The sequence below is a fragment of the Hyperolius riggenbachi genome, chromosome 2, assembly GCF_040937935.1.
Source record: "Hyperolius riggenbachi isolate aHypRig1 chromosome 2, aHypRig1.pri, whole genome shotgun sequence".
NCBI lineage: Eukaryota > Metazoa > Chordata > Amphibia > Anura > Hyperoliidae > Hyperolius > Hyperolius riggenbachi.
The window spans coordinates 280,674,656-280,690,714 of NC_090647.1; the positions used below are offsets into that span (position 1 = coordinate 280,674,656).

Below are 16,059 nucleotides of genomic sequence, written 5' to 3' on the forward strand. Positions count from 1 at the left end.
CCTTTAAACAGACAATTATCTGCTTCTGCCCTGTGAGAGAACCTCAATCCTCATTTGTGAATCCTTACCTGCTTTTGAGGAACCCTCCTTTAATCTCATGGGCTTTGCCAGGTTCACACGTATCGTTCTTCCAAACAATTCTGATTCATTCTAGAAACAAAAAACAACAATGTCCATTTGACTGGCAGAGAACCTAAAAGAGAAACGCTCAAACTACTTTAATATGGGGTTGCTGATTTTTGCAGGAACTGGCTATATCCACATTTAATATGGAGGACTCTGAATACCGGTGAATAAAAATGTTCTGTGTGTGAACTAGTGCCTTAAAAATGTTGGTGTACTCCTAATGTAAGGGTAATCAAACCACAGTATAAAAATCTGTCAATGCAAGAACATGCTGAGTATATCGGTAATTCCTTCTCGTTTTTACATATTAAAAGGCCTTTAATGATGCTGTACTGCGTATTCACTGTTGCTGTGATAAGAGCACATAAGAGTACAGGAAAGCTGACTGTGTGTTTGAAGAGACATCTACCATAATGCAACGTGGCAGAGTTGTGCTGCCAGAAGAGAAGTATATCTTGATGGCAGGATGGATGCAGTTTTTACACACAATACAGCACACTTTTATTACACATTCTCCTCAGTATCAGTTTAAAATCAGTGTCAACACAAATCCCCCCTTCTGCTGGCATGAATGAGGACAAAGGCACTTTAAAAAAAAGGTATTGGCTGATTGGGTGGAGGGGTTGAAAGCCACAGCTTTGTTTGGTCGGCGTTGCATATTCAGGTAATACCGGTAGTCCTAACAACAATATATTGTTTATGAACAGCAAACATCTGTCTATCCCCAGTGCTACCCTTTCTGGGAGATGTAGTCTGTGCTCCACAATTTGCTGAGTGAATATGTGATACAGCAGAAGAAGAAATGCTGCTCCCTTTTCCTCTTCACTGACTTAACGCAGGACAGTGTTTCTGCTGATTCAATGGTAAAAGCTACCTTTTTCACCCTGACAAAAACAGGATTTGTCCCAAGCTGGCAAACAAATAATGTGCATCAAGATAGCCTGACTGAGAAGATGGCATCCCGTCGGCCACCTTCTCCGCTCCTCTAATTGGACACGTAGTAGGCATTCGACAGTTTCAATTGGAGATATCTACGACTGGTACTTCAAAAGTTTGGCATCACCGGGAAGTTCCCTAATGCGATCAGAAGTGTCTACACTAATCTTACGGCTAATGTCTGCAATATGGAGCTGACATCACCCTTCCCAATTAAAAATGGGACTAGATGGGTCCCATCTCTCCCCACTCCTTTTTGCCATGTGTATCGAACCCTTGGTACTGCTGGTCAGAGGCTCATCAGATATAGCTGGCATTAACACTGGAGGTGAAACCTTTTAGATTTCCCTATTTTCGGATGATACTACCTTCTCACTCTAACCCTGCTGTATTCTTTTCCCAATCTATTTAAAGTTATAGACTGTTTCTGTAATGCTGGGAATACACCATACAATTTTCTGTAAAGGTGGCCATACACTGGTCGATTTGCCATCAGATTCGACCATCAGATAGATCCCTCTCTGATCGAATCTGATCAGAGAGTGATCGTATGGCTGCCTTTACTGCAAACTGATTGTAAATCGATTTCAGCATGAAACCGATCACAATCTGTGGTGGTGCTGCAGCTGCCGCCCCCTCGCATACATTACCTGCTCCGCCGGCGCGTCCTCCGGTCTTCGCGGTCTCTTCTCCGCTGGGTTCCGGACCGGCAGGCTTCACTTCTTTCTGTCCGGGGAAGTTTAAACAGTAGAGGGCGCTCTACGGTTTAAACTTCTTGCCGGGACAGGAAGTTCAGTGAAGCTGCAGCCCTGGAGCCCAGCGGAGAAGAGACAGCGGTGACCGAGAGGATTCGCGCCGGCTGGAGCAGGTAATGTATTGCGTCGGTCGTTGGGCATTCGAACGCCACTATCGACACACTCTCGACCCGCCGGCGATCGAGCAAAATCTTTCGCACGGACGGCTCGACGGGAACGATTGATTTTGGACGGAAATCAATTGTTTGCGTAATGATTTCACAGCAGATTCGATCACAGTGATCGAATCTGCTGTATATCGGCGGGAAAATCGTGAGGTGTATGGGCCCCTTAAGATTCTCTGTTAGATTTACCTGCCAGATAGATAAATTCCAACATGTTCGAATTTATCTATCTAACCATCTATCTGCTGAGCAATTAGGCATTATTCTACTCAGCAGGAGATGACCAGAAGACAATGCACCAGAGATAATGACCATTCTCTACAGAAAATAATCTAATTATGCATTCTAATAGAAAAACTAACAGAAAAATCTAACAGAAAATTGTATGGCGTATTACCAGCATTAGGTGTCCAGGTTCAAGACTATTAACTCGTATGCTGGGCATACACGGTGAGATAATGCGCCGGAATCGAGCCAGCGGCTTGATGCTGGCGCATCACCGCTAGTCCGCGCGGATCAATTCCCGTTCGTCCCCGCAGGTACTTCCTTATCAGCGCTTCGTTTTTGCCCATTGTCCGCCCGCGAGGATCGAGCCGGAAATCGATCCACGCGGTGATCAGACACGTCGGAAATTATCAAGCAGCGGCTCGATTCATAAGAAAATACACCGCCGTGTATGCCCAGCATTAATCAGAGGCAATTTCCTCTGGACTATCGGGCACACAGAAGCTTGGCCTATCTCAATCCTTTGGATTTAAAATCAAATGGTATTAAATATCTCGGCAAAACGCTCAAACCCACACTTGATCATCTCTACAAGGTCAACTACACCCCAATGTACGCATCTTTACATAAGCTACTATCTGACTGGCCTCACTATCAATTTTCACCCAGGTCACATTAGCATGGTCAATACAACTATATTTCCTAAGATCCTCTACCTTTTCCACACCCTGCCCACAAAGATTTTACTCAATGACCTCAGTACATTACAGTTCCACATAACACTCTTTATTTGGCCGAAACCTCCCACCTGAATGTAACCCAATTTATGCAATTCCTACTAGATTTGGTACAGCAGGCAAAGGGTGTATGACAGTGCACCTGATTGACTGACTGGCGTCTGCTGACCAGATAAATGTAGGAAATGTATTTAGCTGGGAGTTAGCAATTGTGTTTGTTGCAGTTAGCATTCAGTTTAGAGGCAGTGGGGGTGAATTCCCTGGGGATGAGAGTTCCGGGGCTCGACCACACTTTCCTCTAGGTATCGCATGGTGGTTTGGGGGCCCCAGCCAGTGAGAGAGACTGGGGCCCCCTGGCTGTTGTGCGGACCAGTGTTTGTGATGGTTTATTTGGCATCTTAAAACTCCTAGAATAAGGTATCAATACCTGTCCAGTGATAAGTTAAGGGGGAGATTTGTTGCTCCTAAACTGCTTTTCTATTTTTGGGCTGCAAGGCTAGACCAAATCATTCAGTAGACTTCACCCCCAGAGTGGTGAGATGGGTCGATCTAGAAGCTGCTTTGATTCCCCCTTTCCCTATAGCCTTTGGAGAAAAAAATCCTATTATCCCTGATCTTCACTCACTCTCGATCATGCAGTCTACTCTATAGTCAATTTAACCTTGGGTATTGCTTTCCCCCCCTCCTGTGCCCACATGATGCTTGCCCTTCTTGCCTATTGCATAATGCCTATTACACACCAGACAATTTTCTGTTAGATTTTCTGTAAATAGATTATTTTCTGTAAAGTACTGGTAGAGACTGGTCATTATCTCTGGTGCATTGTCTTCTGGTTATCTCCTGCTGAGTAGAACAATGCTTAATTGCTAGGCAGATAGGCAACATGTTGGAAATTATCTATCTGGCAGGTAAATCTAACAGAAAATTGTATGGTGTGTACTAGGCATAATGTGTCCCTTGATATGGACAATATTGTGCAACTGATCTTAAACCTTATCTCTACTTGCACTTAACACTGCTGGTCGCACCTTCTACTTTTTGTTCTGGATTCAAATGGTTATTGCTTCTCCTTGTCATGCATCACCAAACTCTACATTGGTTGGCAGTTGTTTTTTCTAGGTTTAAAATGCTACCCTATTCACATAATAGTTAATCGAGATAAATTCTGTATATGTATCCTGCACTTAATATTTTTATTCATTTATGCATACACTACCACTTTTTTTAAAAAAAAGTTGTTCACTCTGCAGGTAATTGCCAGCATTCAATGATATTTTATGACTCTAGCAAAACTGCCCAGACCGTGTAATCATCACTGTTCACTGAGGCCATTTCATATTCGAAGTCTGGTGGTGACTGGCTTTGCTTAAAGGGGAACTGAAGAGAGAGGTATATGGAGGCTGTCATGTTTCTTTCCTTTTAGACAATACCAGTTGCCTGGCAGCCCTGCTGATCCTCTGTCTCTAATACTATTAGCCATAGCCCCTGAACAAGCATGCAGCAGATCAGGTGTTTCAGTGGTTCAGACTTATAAGTCTGATCTGACAAGACTAGCTGCGTGCTTGTTTCTGGTTTTATTCAGATACTACTGCAGAGAAATAGACCAGCAGGGCTGCCAGGCAACTGGTATTGATTAAAAGGAAATAAACATGACAGCCTCCATATACCTCTCTTTTCAGTTCCCCTTTAAACTCCTGCTGCAGGCATTTTAGTGGCATGAACCAAAAATCTGACCTATATAGGAGTCAATTAAAAATGACTGTCACGGCCAGTGAAATCATTAGCAAGAGCCAGTCAGCCCACATTATAAAGTAGCTACCTGTCAGTGGGAAGCCACTGCTAATGCAAGACACTAGCATGTATCCAGTGATCCCAGAGTTGGTTTGGTAGAGCTATAATAAAAGTAATAAGTGTATAGCACCATCTACTGGCCACTTAACATACTGCGCAGTAGACTGTAGGTAAGGTGTGTGGCAGCAAAGCTAGAATAAACATAATAGAGAAAGATTGCTCTTGCCTTCACTGTCCCATACGGAATTGGAATGTTTATTCATACAGCAAGATCACAAAAGAATACAAGGGAATGTGAAGGTCTATATGACTAAAACATTTGTTCATCACAACCAAGTATCAAAACCCAAGCCCAGAGGGAAACACAACACTGAATAATAAACATCTGTTGTTGTCAACATTAAAGCCCTAGTTCAGCTTCCAATTTTTTATATAAACGATAATAAATTTGCATTAATTACCAATTCACAAAGTCTGTTTTACACTGCACACTTGCACTGTACTTTTTGTAATACATTTAAAATACATGGATGCTGGTTACTCCTTGCTGATTGCAGAGTGAGGCCTAATGGAATTAACTTTTCTCCTGAGTTTTCTCACAGGAGATGTTTCCTAATTTTATTAGCAATTACCAGATTAACACTTTGCGGCCTGCAGCGCAACTAAAGTTCCATCCACCCTATCTAGTGTATAATAAAGCAATTAAAGCTTTCAGAGTGTTTATATAACGCATCACCCTGCAATTAAAAAAAAAAAAAAAACATCACTGCTCTCTTATTTAACTATTTAACCCTTTTATACAGAGGGAGGGTGTGACAAGGATAACCAATTTATTGTAGAGAGCGACTAGACAGGAAGTGATGGTGAGAGCTGTAGCTGCAGTCTTGGTCACAAACCGTTAACCTCTCAGCAGTATTTCTTCCAGGTTTAACTCAGAATTATACTGTTAAAGGAATTTTCTTCTTATATGAAATATAATTAATATAATAAACACTGGTAGCATGAAGAAAGAGAAATATGGAGACTGCCATATGGTTATGCCCTAGTACAAATGGTTGCTAGGCTGTTTTGTGGTGGTTTTCTGACCTCACCTAACCTCAACCCCCCCCCCCCCCCCCCTCATCATATTTTCCTTGAAGATAACCAATCCATAATGCAATATCCACTGAAATGAAGGAAACTGACCTACCATGTTATCAATGGCTGCAGCTGCATCCTACAAGAATAAACAAAGATAGGTAAATGGGTTAATACGTAGACTTTAGTACAAAACCTTTGGAACACATCATCACTATACAAGTCAGTCAATTTGTATCTGAAAGCCATTAAATATCTTTTTAAGTGGACCTGAACTCTTGCAAAGGACAGAAGGAAAGCATAGAGAAATGCACATAGTATGGATTTAGAGAGTTTCACCTGTCTAATTCTCCTTCATCTGTGACCTGCGACTAAGCACAGGTTGTAATCTGATTCAGCTGCATAGCTCCCAAAATGTCCCTCTTTTGGAGGGACAGTCCCTCTTTTGGGAGATCTGTCCCGTTTCCTCATTTGTCCCTCTTTCTGGACTTTGTCACTGTATGTATGTATGTTGTTAGAACCTGCTTCTATATCACCTTGCTTCGACACCAGTAACTTCTTACAGTTACGTCTCACAGAGAGATCACTTGACTCTCCACACAGCAAGTAGGAGATAGACTTCCTCAGGCTTCTTCAATGTTTACGTTATTTATTCAAGTAACAGAAATACAGATAGATACAGTTTATCATCTCCTGGCAAAGCAGACTTCCATGTTGCGTTACAGCTGCGTGAGTACCTTCCTGCTGAAAGTACCCAGGTCTTCTTGTATCTACTCTATGTTACATCTAGACTACCTATGTACAGCATACATTATATCAGATTACAGAAAGGAAGCACATACTTAGAGGTCCCAGTCAGCCTTGCGAGCTATTGCGAAAGAGCAGAATGAGCTCCCATAGCTCCCTCCGCCTTTAATACTGACTAGGAAAGAGTTAAATATGACATCATCTTCGCCACCCCCTAGATCAGACTGTTGGTGGACCCACTCGTGGTGTCATCATACACACCTACTTGATTAATAATCAATGAGGCTTCTGACCTATATGCAGGAATGTGGATATTTACATAACATGGCTGATGTTTATTGTTCTAGTGGCGGTGCATGCCCAGGTCAGGGAGACCTGCGGCCTTGTACTAGAACAGCTTCTTGGTATGTTCTAGTTCTGCTGACAGAACTGCAGATTTTCTCTCTCAGAGAAAATCCCCTTAAAGGGCCGATCTGCACTCCAAGCCTTTTTGACTAATTCAGTCCAAATAACTGAGGCCTACTTAAATTATAACGTATGTATGTATGTATGTATGTATGTATGTATGTATGTATGTATGTATGTTAAAAATTATGTTTGACTAAACTTTATTCCCATCCTGTAAATTGATTTATTACTAGTTTTAAAATGTAAATATGAACCATAATATATAAAGGACCAGTGTGGTTTGGGTTAAAAAAAACTAAATTTTTCTTATGAAATCTTTATGTTATGCGTGACTAGGGGTGTGATCAGGGGTGGTGTGGGCGTGGCTTAAGTGCCCCTCTTTCTCATCTCAAAAAGTTAGGAGGTATGCAGCTGACTGCAATGGCAGAGCAGCTTATTGGGAAACACAGTGTGTTAAGGTGTCTGCTTTCATGAAAGCAGGAAGTAGACACACTGCAGGTTTATTGAGGGATTTGTATCAGCTTTAGAGCAGAGAAGGAGTTCTGAGTTCAAGTCCCCATTAATGTCAGTCAGAAGCAGTTTATTTTCTTTTCTTTTTTTAAAAGTAAACTTGTTGGAAACTGCATGGCAACAGTACATACCATAGAATTATCGGTACTTATCCGTTAGCCGGGCGCATCCGGCAGGTGGCGACAAAACTCCACCAGAGTTACATCTTTCCCTACTATCCATGTCGGCCTGGAGGGGGAATAGTAATTAGCGCCACCTGCCGGATGCGCCCGGCTAACGGATAAGTACCGAATTATCTTCTATACTGCAGAGCAGAAAGTAAAATGTATCCTTTTTCATTCCCTAGAACTTTGCAATGACACATTCATTCCACACAGAGTAGGGAAGCTATGCACCCATACAGATGATGGCCCTGCTGTGCATGCTGTGGTGCAATTACTCAGTAGCAGCTGAACGTTATGAGAGACAGGTTTCCTGACTAAAACATCAGAGCCACACAGAGTGGTGAGCACGTAATAAGAAAAACACCACAGTTACCTGCATATGTCAGTGCAAATGATGCTTTCAAAAGATGCTTGAAATACATAGAGAGGATATTAGGAAGGAATTATTTTTAGTGTGATCGTGGACGAACACACTACGCATTCAGTGGAACAATACAGGAACAGCATTAAGACCATAATGCATACATACTTTTTATAACGGGACTGTATAATTCCCAGGAGTCTGGTAGTCAGAGCTCTTGAAAAACTACAGCTGGCACCTAACTTTTGAATTGGCTCATAAATTTTTACAATATAGTTTTTGGTCAGCTTACTTCTTAAATAAATGGCAAACATTTAAATTTGATTTAAATAACAGAGTGAATTAGAAACCTTTAGAAAGGTTTCTAATTCACTATGGCCAGTAGCAAAGGCTACTGGCCATAATGATATTCCTTCCTTTTTTAACCAAAAAAATCCCATAACAAAGCTCTGTAAATTAAAATGTATATACGCTTAATCTAAAAAATACATAAGTAGTTTTTTTTGGTACTTTTCCGTTAGCCGGGCGCATCCACTAGGTGGCGATACAACTGCACCAGAATTACATCTTTCCCGACTATCCATGGCGACCTGGAGGGGGAATAGTAATTATAGTAGATGTGCCCGGCTACCTTTTTTTTTATGGGCTCGCAAGGGCAGGGCTCTCACACCCTTTTGTGTTTTGGAATGTGTTATCCATTTCATAGCTTGCACTGTTATACAGTTTATTCATCATGTTACATCTGTCATTGTAATCGCCAGTTCTGTATTTTGTACCAGTGTCTATATTTGATGTATACCATACCCCTTGTTGTTGTTTTCCTACTTTGTACAGCTTCTCAGAACATGTTGGCGCTTTATAAATCAATAATAATAATAGTGGGTCTGTGCACACTGATCATTGTCCAGCATTCCAACCATCCTCCCTTCTGCAGTGAGGGAGACAATGTGACAGAGTTGTCACTTGCCCAATCTCTATCAAGTGGTATCCAGAAAACCTGACTTCTGGACAGTTTGCAACAAGCGCGGCAGTTTGCTTCTCTAGCTGAGCAAAGTGGCTATGCCCCCCCCCCATTTGTATGAACTAAGCCCTGACTCCTGCATATATGCATTTTGGTGACAGTCACTATCTCCAGTATTGAGCATGGGTTGTCTGCAAACTTTGCAGTGTGCGGGAGTGTGATAGAGAGCACTGAGGATTATCTCAGTCTTTTGACATATTGTTCCAAGGTAGATTGGAAAATCTCTGGCTGCTGATTTATTACCAAGCTATTTGCGCTTAGATCTTTTTGCATACTACTATTTCTTTTAGAAGCACCTTGATAGGTTTACATTTTCTACGTAGATGCATAAACATTTCTCTACTTTTAGTGGTGATAATGCATATTAAGAAAAATAAGTCAGAGGAGTTAATACTTTAATAAAAGCCTCTTCTATATGATCCAAAGTAAAACAAATTCAATTGTCTAAAACTAAATGTAGGCCCTATGGTGGATTCCTCCCCTACAACTTCATCTTAACCATTATATGACTGATTAAAGGACATCTGTAGTGAGAAGAATATGGAGGCTGCCATATTTATTTCCTTTTAAACAATACCAGTTACCTGGCAGCCCTGCTGATCTATTTGGCTGCAGAAGTGTCTGAACAGCTCCAGAAACAAGCATGCAGCTAATCTTGTCAGATCTGACAATAATGTCAGAACAAGCATGGGCCCACGAGTAGTTGCAAGTCCCTAAGGACTCGAATTCGTGATTTAAATGAGGCTTAATTGCCTCAGCTGTGCGGCTGGGTCCGAAGGGGTTTGTTACCCATAAGTCCGTCATCCTCGTTGCACTCCAAACAGCTTGCACACGTCCTGCGTGGAAAGAGCATCTATTGCTCAAATGTGACCCATGGAATCTAATGAAAAAAAACAAAACTGAACTGAGAACCTAAAGGGAGGAGGGAAGTGCTTTTGACCTTTTTTTCCCCAAAATTTTCTTTCCTTATGCAGCCAAGCTGGTAATTTCTCAGTTAGCTTGAAGATGTAGAAAACTTCTTTTTACATACTTTACAAACTTCTGGTACATTTGTTGCAGATCTGTTGTGAATCCAATGACAATGTTGTGCACATCAAACACAGAGGTGTTGGCAATTGCCTATGATCAAGCTCAAATCCTACATGATGAATGTGTAATGGAGGAAGATTTCCCTCATTTCCTCTTGCAGATTAGAGATCGCATTGTTCTCAGGATGTACTCAGAGTTGAATAACCAAAGATGACCTAGGCACCTGCTAGGGTCCAATGGGCCTGTCTGCACTCTCCAAATGTTCCTACCCTGGACTATACTTTAGGTGACACTGAAGCAGAAAAAAAATTGATGAAAAAAAAAAAAGTGATATAATAAATTGTATGTGTAGTACTGATAATTATCTGAACATTAGTACCAAAGAAAATAGTCATGTATATAGCTTTTTTTTATAACATTGCATAATTCTATCATATTTGCAATTACAAGCAACATTCTGAATTATAAACTATAAAACAAGCAGAGCCAATGACCCTTGGAACCTCCCAGCTGGTAAAATCTTATCTAAATCTGTCTCTGTTCCTTAGATGTATAAGGGCTCTTTCACACTACAGGCAGCGGTGGTAAAAGGCTAAAACGCTGTGTTTTGGCTGCTGGCATTTTTAAGGCGTTTTCAAGGCGTTTTTAAGGCGTTTTCAAGGCGTTTTAACGCCAATACATTTTATCAATTGTAATGAGAAACACCGCGGTCAGCCCTAAAAAAGCTCCTGGGAGCTTCGAAACGCAGCGCTCCAAAACGCAGCGTTAAGTGTGAAAGGTAAAATGAAAGTCTATGGACTTTTATTTTACCTAGGAAAACGCCAACTTCGGCTGTGGCGTTAAAATGCAGAAAAAGCCCTCTGGTGTGAAAGGGCCCTAAGTGCTCCAGAAAATAGCCACTGTAGCCGAAACAAGTTGGGTCAGAGAGTTCAGAGAAGCTCTTTTGCATAGCAGCCGCTGGAGAGATACGTACAAGGACGCACTTTTCCTGCGTAGACTGGCACCGACTGGCTGAAGTGACGGGACTCGGTACCGAAGCTGCGGGTAGCAGAGGACAGCGGCGTGGGAGCGAACCGAGCAGATGGGGCTGGAGGGAGCCCAAGGTATGTATGAAATGTTTTCATTTAATCAGCTCTGGTACACTTTAACATTTACCTATGCCAGAGGTTCCCAACCGGTGTGCCGCGACACATTTATGTGTCGCGGCAGCACCAGCTATGTGTCGCCGCTCTCTGCTCCCCCTGCTCTTCTCCCCCGCAGATCGCCTTATTATCTTAGCAGCGGCCGCTCTCCCCTCTCCAGCGCATGTATTTATTCAAGCAGCGTATCTCCCGGCTGCTCTGTGTGTGATGCGCAGGAAGCAGGGCTCGGTTACCATAGTAACAGCGATACATATTGCCGCTACAGGAAGCCGCTGCCCTGCTTCCTGCGCACCACACACAGAGCAGCCGGGAGATACACTGCTTGAATAAATACACGCATCGGAGAGGGGAGAGAGGCCGCTGTTAAGGTAATAACAGCGGCAGGGACGGGCGGGCAGGCACCACCTACCCATACTGGCTATACCGGGGCACTATACTAGCTATCCTGGGGCACTATACTAGCTATCCTGGGGCACTACACTGACTATCCTGGGGCACTATACTGGGGCGCTATCCTGGGGCACTATACTGGCTATACTGGGGCACTATACTGGCTATACTGGAGCACTATACTGGGGCACTATACTGGGGCACTATACTGGCTATACTGGGGCACTATACTGGCTATACTGGGGCACTATACTGACTATACTGGGGCACTATACTGACTATACTGGGGCACTATACTGACTATACTGGGGCACTATACTGACTATACTGGGGCACTATTCTGGCTATACTGGGGCACTATACTGGCTATACTGGAGCACTATACTGGGGCACTATACTGGCTATACTGGGGCACTATACTGACTATACTGGGGCACTATACTGACTATACTGGGGCACTATTCTGGGGCACTATTCTGGCTATACTGGGGCACTATTCTGGCTATACTGGGGCACTATTCTGGCTATACTGGGGCACTATTCTGGCTATACTGGGGCACTATACTGGGGCACTATACTGGCTATACTGGGGCACTATACTGGGGCACTATACTGGCTATACTGGGGCACTATACTGGCTATACTGGGGCACTATACTGGCTATACTGGGGCACTATACTGGCTATACTGGGGCACTATACTGGCTATACTGGGGCACTATACTGACTATACTGGGGCACTATACTGACTATACTGGGGCACTATACTGACTATACTGGGGCACTATACTGACTATACTGGGGCACTATACTGACTATACTGGGGCACTATACTGACTATACTGGGGCACTATACTGGCTATACTGGGGCACTATACTGGCTATACTGGGGCACTATACTGGCTATACTGGGGCATTATACTGGCTATACTGGGGCATTATACTAGCTATACTGGGGCAACTATGCTAGCTATGCCCCCCCCCCCCGTGATTGTTACTGAGCCCCTCAGTGTGCCTGCAGCATCAGCAGATTGTCACTGAGCCCCTCATTGTGCCTGCAGCATCAGCAGATTGTCACTGAGCCCCTCATTGTGCCTGCAGCATCAGCAGATTGTCACTGAGCCCCTCATTGTGCCTGCAGCATCAGCAGATTGGCACTGAGCCCCTCATTGTGCCTGCAGCATCAGCAGGTTATTACTGAGCCACTCATTGTGCCTGCAGCATCAGCATATTGTCACTGAGCCCCTCAGTGTGCCTGCAGCATCAGCAGATTGTCACTGAGCCCCTCATTGTGCCTGCAGCATCAGCAGATTGTCACTTAGCCCCTCATTGTGCCTGCAGCATCAGCAGATTGTCACTGAGCCCCTCATTGTGCCTGCAGCATCAGCAGATTGTCACTGAGCCCCTCATTGTGCCTGCAGCATCAGCAGGTTATTACTGAGCCACTCATTGAGCCTGCAGCATCAGCAGGTTATTACTGAGCCACTCATTGAGCCTGCAGCATCAGCAGATTGTCACTGAGCCCCTCATTGTGCCTGCAGCATCAGCAGATTGTCACTGAGCCCCTTGTTGTTCCTGCAGCATCAGCAGATTGTCACTGAGCCCCTCATTGTGCCTGCAGCATCAGCAGATTGTTTCTGAGCCCCTCACTGTGCCTGCAGCATCAGCAGATTGTTACTGAGCCCCTCATTGTGCCTGCAGCATCAGCAGATTGTCACTGAGCCCCTCATTGTGCCTGCAGCATCAGCAGGTTATTACTGAGCCACTCATTGAGCCTGCAGCATCAGCAGATTGTTACTGAGCCCCTCATTGTGCCTGCAGCACCAGCAGATTGTTACTGAGCCCCTCATTGTGCCTGCAGCATCAGCAGATTGTCACTGAGCCCCTCATTGTGCCTGCAGCATCAGCAGATTGTTTCTGAGCCCCTCACTGTGCCTGCAGCATCAGCAGATTGTTACTGAGCTCCCCACCATTGTGCCTGCAGCATCAGAAGATGTCACTGAGCCCCTCATTGTGCCTGCAGCATCAGCAGATTGTTAATGAGCTCCCCACCATTGTGCCTGCAGCATCAGCAGATTGTTACTGAGCCCCTCATTGTGCCTGCAGCATCAGCAGATTGTTACTGAGCCCTCACTGTGCCTGCAGCATCAGCAGATTGTTACTGAGCCTACCACCATTGTGCCTGCAGCATCAGCAGATTGTTACTGAGCCCCTCATTGTGCCTGCAGCATCAGCAGATTGTTACTGAGCCCCTCACTGTGCCTGCAGCATCAGCAGATTGTTAATGAGCTCCCCACCATTGTGCCTGCAGCATCAGCAGATTGTTACTGAGCCCCTCATTGTGCCTGCAGCATCAGCAGATTGTTACTGAGCCCCTCACTGTGCCTGCAGCATCAGCAGATTGTTAATGAGCTCCCCACCATTGTGCCTGCAGCATCAGCAGATTGTTACTGAGCCCCTCATTGTGCCTGCAGCATCAGCAGATTGTTACTGAGCCCCTCATTGTGCCTGCAGCATCAGCAGATTGTTCCTGAGCCCCTCATTGTGCCTGCAGCATCAGCAGATTGTTCCTGAGCCCCTCATTGTGCCTGCAGCATCAGCAGATTGTTACTGAGCCCCTCATTGTGCCTGCAGGATCAGCAGATTGTTCCTGAGCCCCTCATTGTGCCTGCAGCATCAGCAGATTGTTACTGAGCCCCTCATTGTGCCTGCTGCATCAGCACATTGTTACTGAGCCCCTCATTGTGCCTGCAGCATCAGCAGATTGTTACTGAGCCCCTCTTTTCTATCATACGGGACGTGTCATGTATATCTGAATGTTTGGTATGATGTGACGTGTCACGGATATCTAAATGTTTGTCGTGATGTGTCACGACCTGGAAAAGGTTGGGACCCACTGACCTATGCTATTAAAAGAACAGATTGTATTGCTCTGTGTCCTCATTAGAAAGATTTTGCCTTATTTATTGCCTTTGGTGACCCCATTACTGGGACAGGAAGCAAGAGGAAGGCCTCTTGCACACTGCATGCAATTCAGATTCAGATTCCGCTTTTTAATCTGTTTTTACTTCTGATTCAGATTTGCAGTTTGCTCCTTGCACACTGCAAATCTGAATCGGAGGTAAAAACTGATTAAAAAGCGGAATCTGAATTGCTTGCAGTGTGCAAGAGGCCGAAAGCTGGCCAACGAGAATCCATAGAACGATAATAACATGAGAGTGTTTCTAAGTCTTCCACATAATCAAAAATTGCAGACAAAAGCCCCATTCCCGGCACAAATGGTTTCCTAGATCTGCTTAGCTGCAGGTTTTCTTTGTGTGTCTATAAGCTCTGTGAATAGCTAATATCATATGCTGTAAATTACTTACATTGGTGAGAAGGTTGGATGCTGGCTACTTCCTGCACCACAACCCAATCAGTGCTACTGGCTGCAATGTTCTCAGACAGACCCAGCCTGTACCTTCCCTCCTGCAGTCTGAACAGTCAAGACAATTAACTCCAGTCACGTAGTCGTAGCACACCCAAAGCCTAACGGCTGATTCACCAAGTTCTTTGCTTCTGGTCATGTCATCAACAATTCAATACAGAATACTTAGCTGCAGAAGCCTCTCTTCCACACCAAAAGGTAACATCTGAGCATGGTGTTTACTAAGCTGTTACATTATATATTTACATCTTGGCCTGGAGATGGGCTTTCAGGAGAATGACACACAATATCCACTGACCTCTGGAAGCTCAAACTCCACAAATGCAAATCCTCTGTGCTTTTCTGGAAACAAAACACAAACAAGAAGATACATTTTAGATACATCTTAAGGTGGCCACACACCATACAATTTTTTAAATATCTGTTCAATTTAAGAATTGCAATCAATTTTTCTGACTGATTGTAACATTTAAAAAAATCTGACCAATGTCTCACACACGTATGTTAAATTTTTCCCCAATTATGATAAAAATGATTGGAAACTATGACAAAATTGCTAGGGTGTGTATATTAATAAACTGACAATCTAACACACACCATACAATGTTTTGAAAGATTGAAGAAAAATATGTGGCATTCCGGATCGATAAAAATTGAAGAAAACGGGGAATCCGAACGGATTTTTCTGTTGAATGAGAAAAAAGCTTTAGATGTTTTTGGGGAGATCCAATCGTTTTTATCGAATTGCCGTAAAATCGGATCATTTTATTGTATCGTGTGTGGCCACCTTTAGTGGTGCAATATCAGCTGTGCATTTTACACACAAACCCCCTAATCAAATAGTGTGGCTATAGAGACAGGAAACAAATCCAGATATTCCTCTCTATGACGGTTCAAGACATATTTGGCCTCAATCCACTAAGCTTTATCAAACGTTTTATTATTATTATTTAGTATGTTATATAGCGCCGACATCTTCCGCAGCACTGTACAGAATATATTGTCTTGTCACTAACTGTCCCTCAGAGAAGCTCACAATCTAATCCCTAC

At 43.7% G+C, this 16,059-nt stretch overlaps 1 protein-coding gene across 1 annotated transcript in view; it reads right to left on the bottom strand.

Moving 5' to 3' along the window:
• Positions 1–16,059, bottom strand: part of PPIE (peptidylprolyl isomerase E) — a 36,548-nt gene that overhangs the window by 14,715 nt on the left and 5,774 nt on the right. Inside the window, exons 3-5 of the mRNA XM_068268774.1 lie at positions 15,308–15,351; positions 5,924–5,950; positions 69–150 (exon numbers count right to left, since the gene is read on the bottom strand). Of these exons, the coding sequence (XP_068124875.1) occupies positions 69–150; positions 5,924–5,950; positions 15,308–15,351 (153 nt within the window). The remainder of the gene's footprint in view (positions 1–68; positions 151–5,923; positions 5,951–15,307; positions 15,352–16,059) is intronic.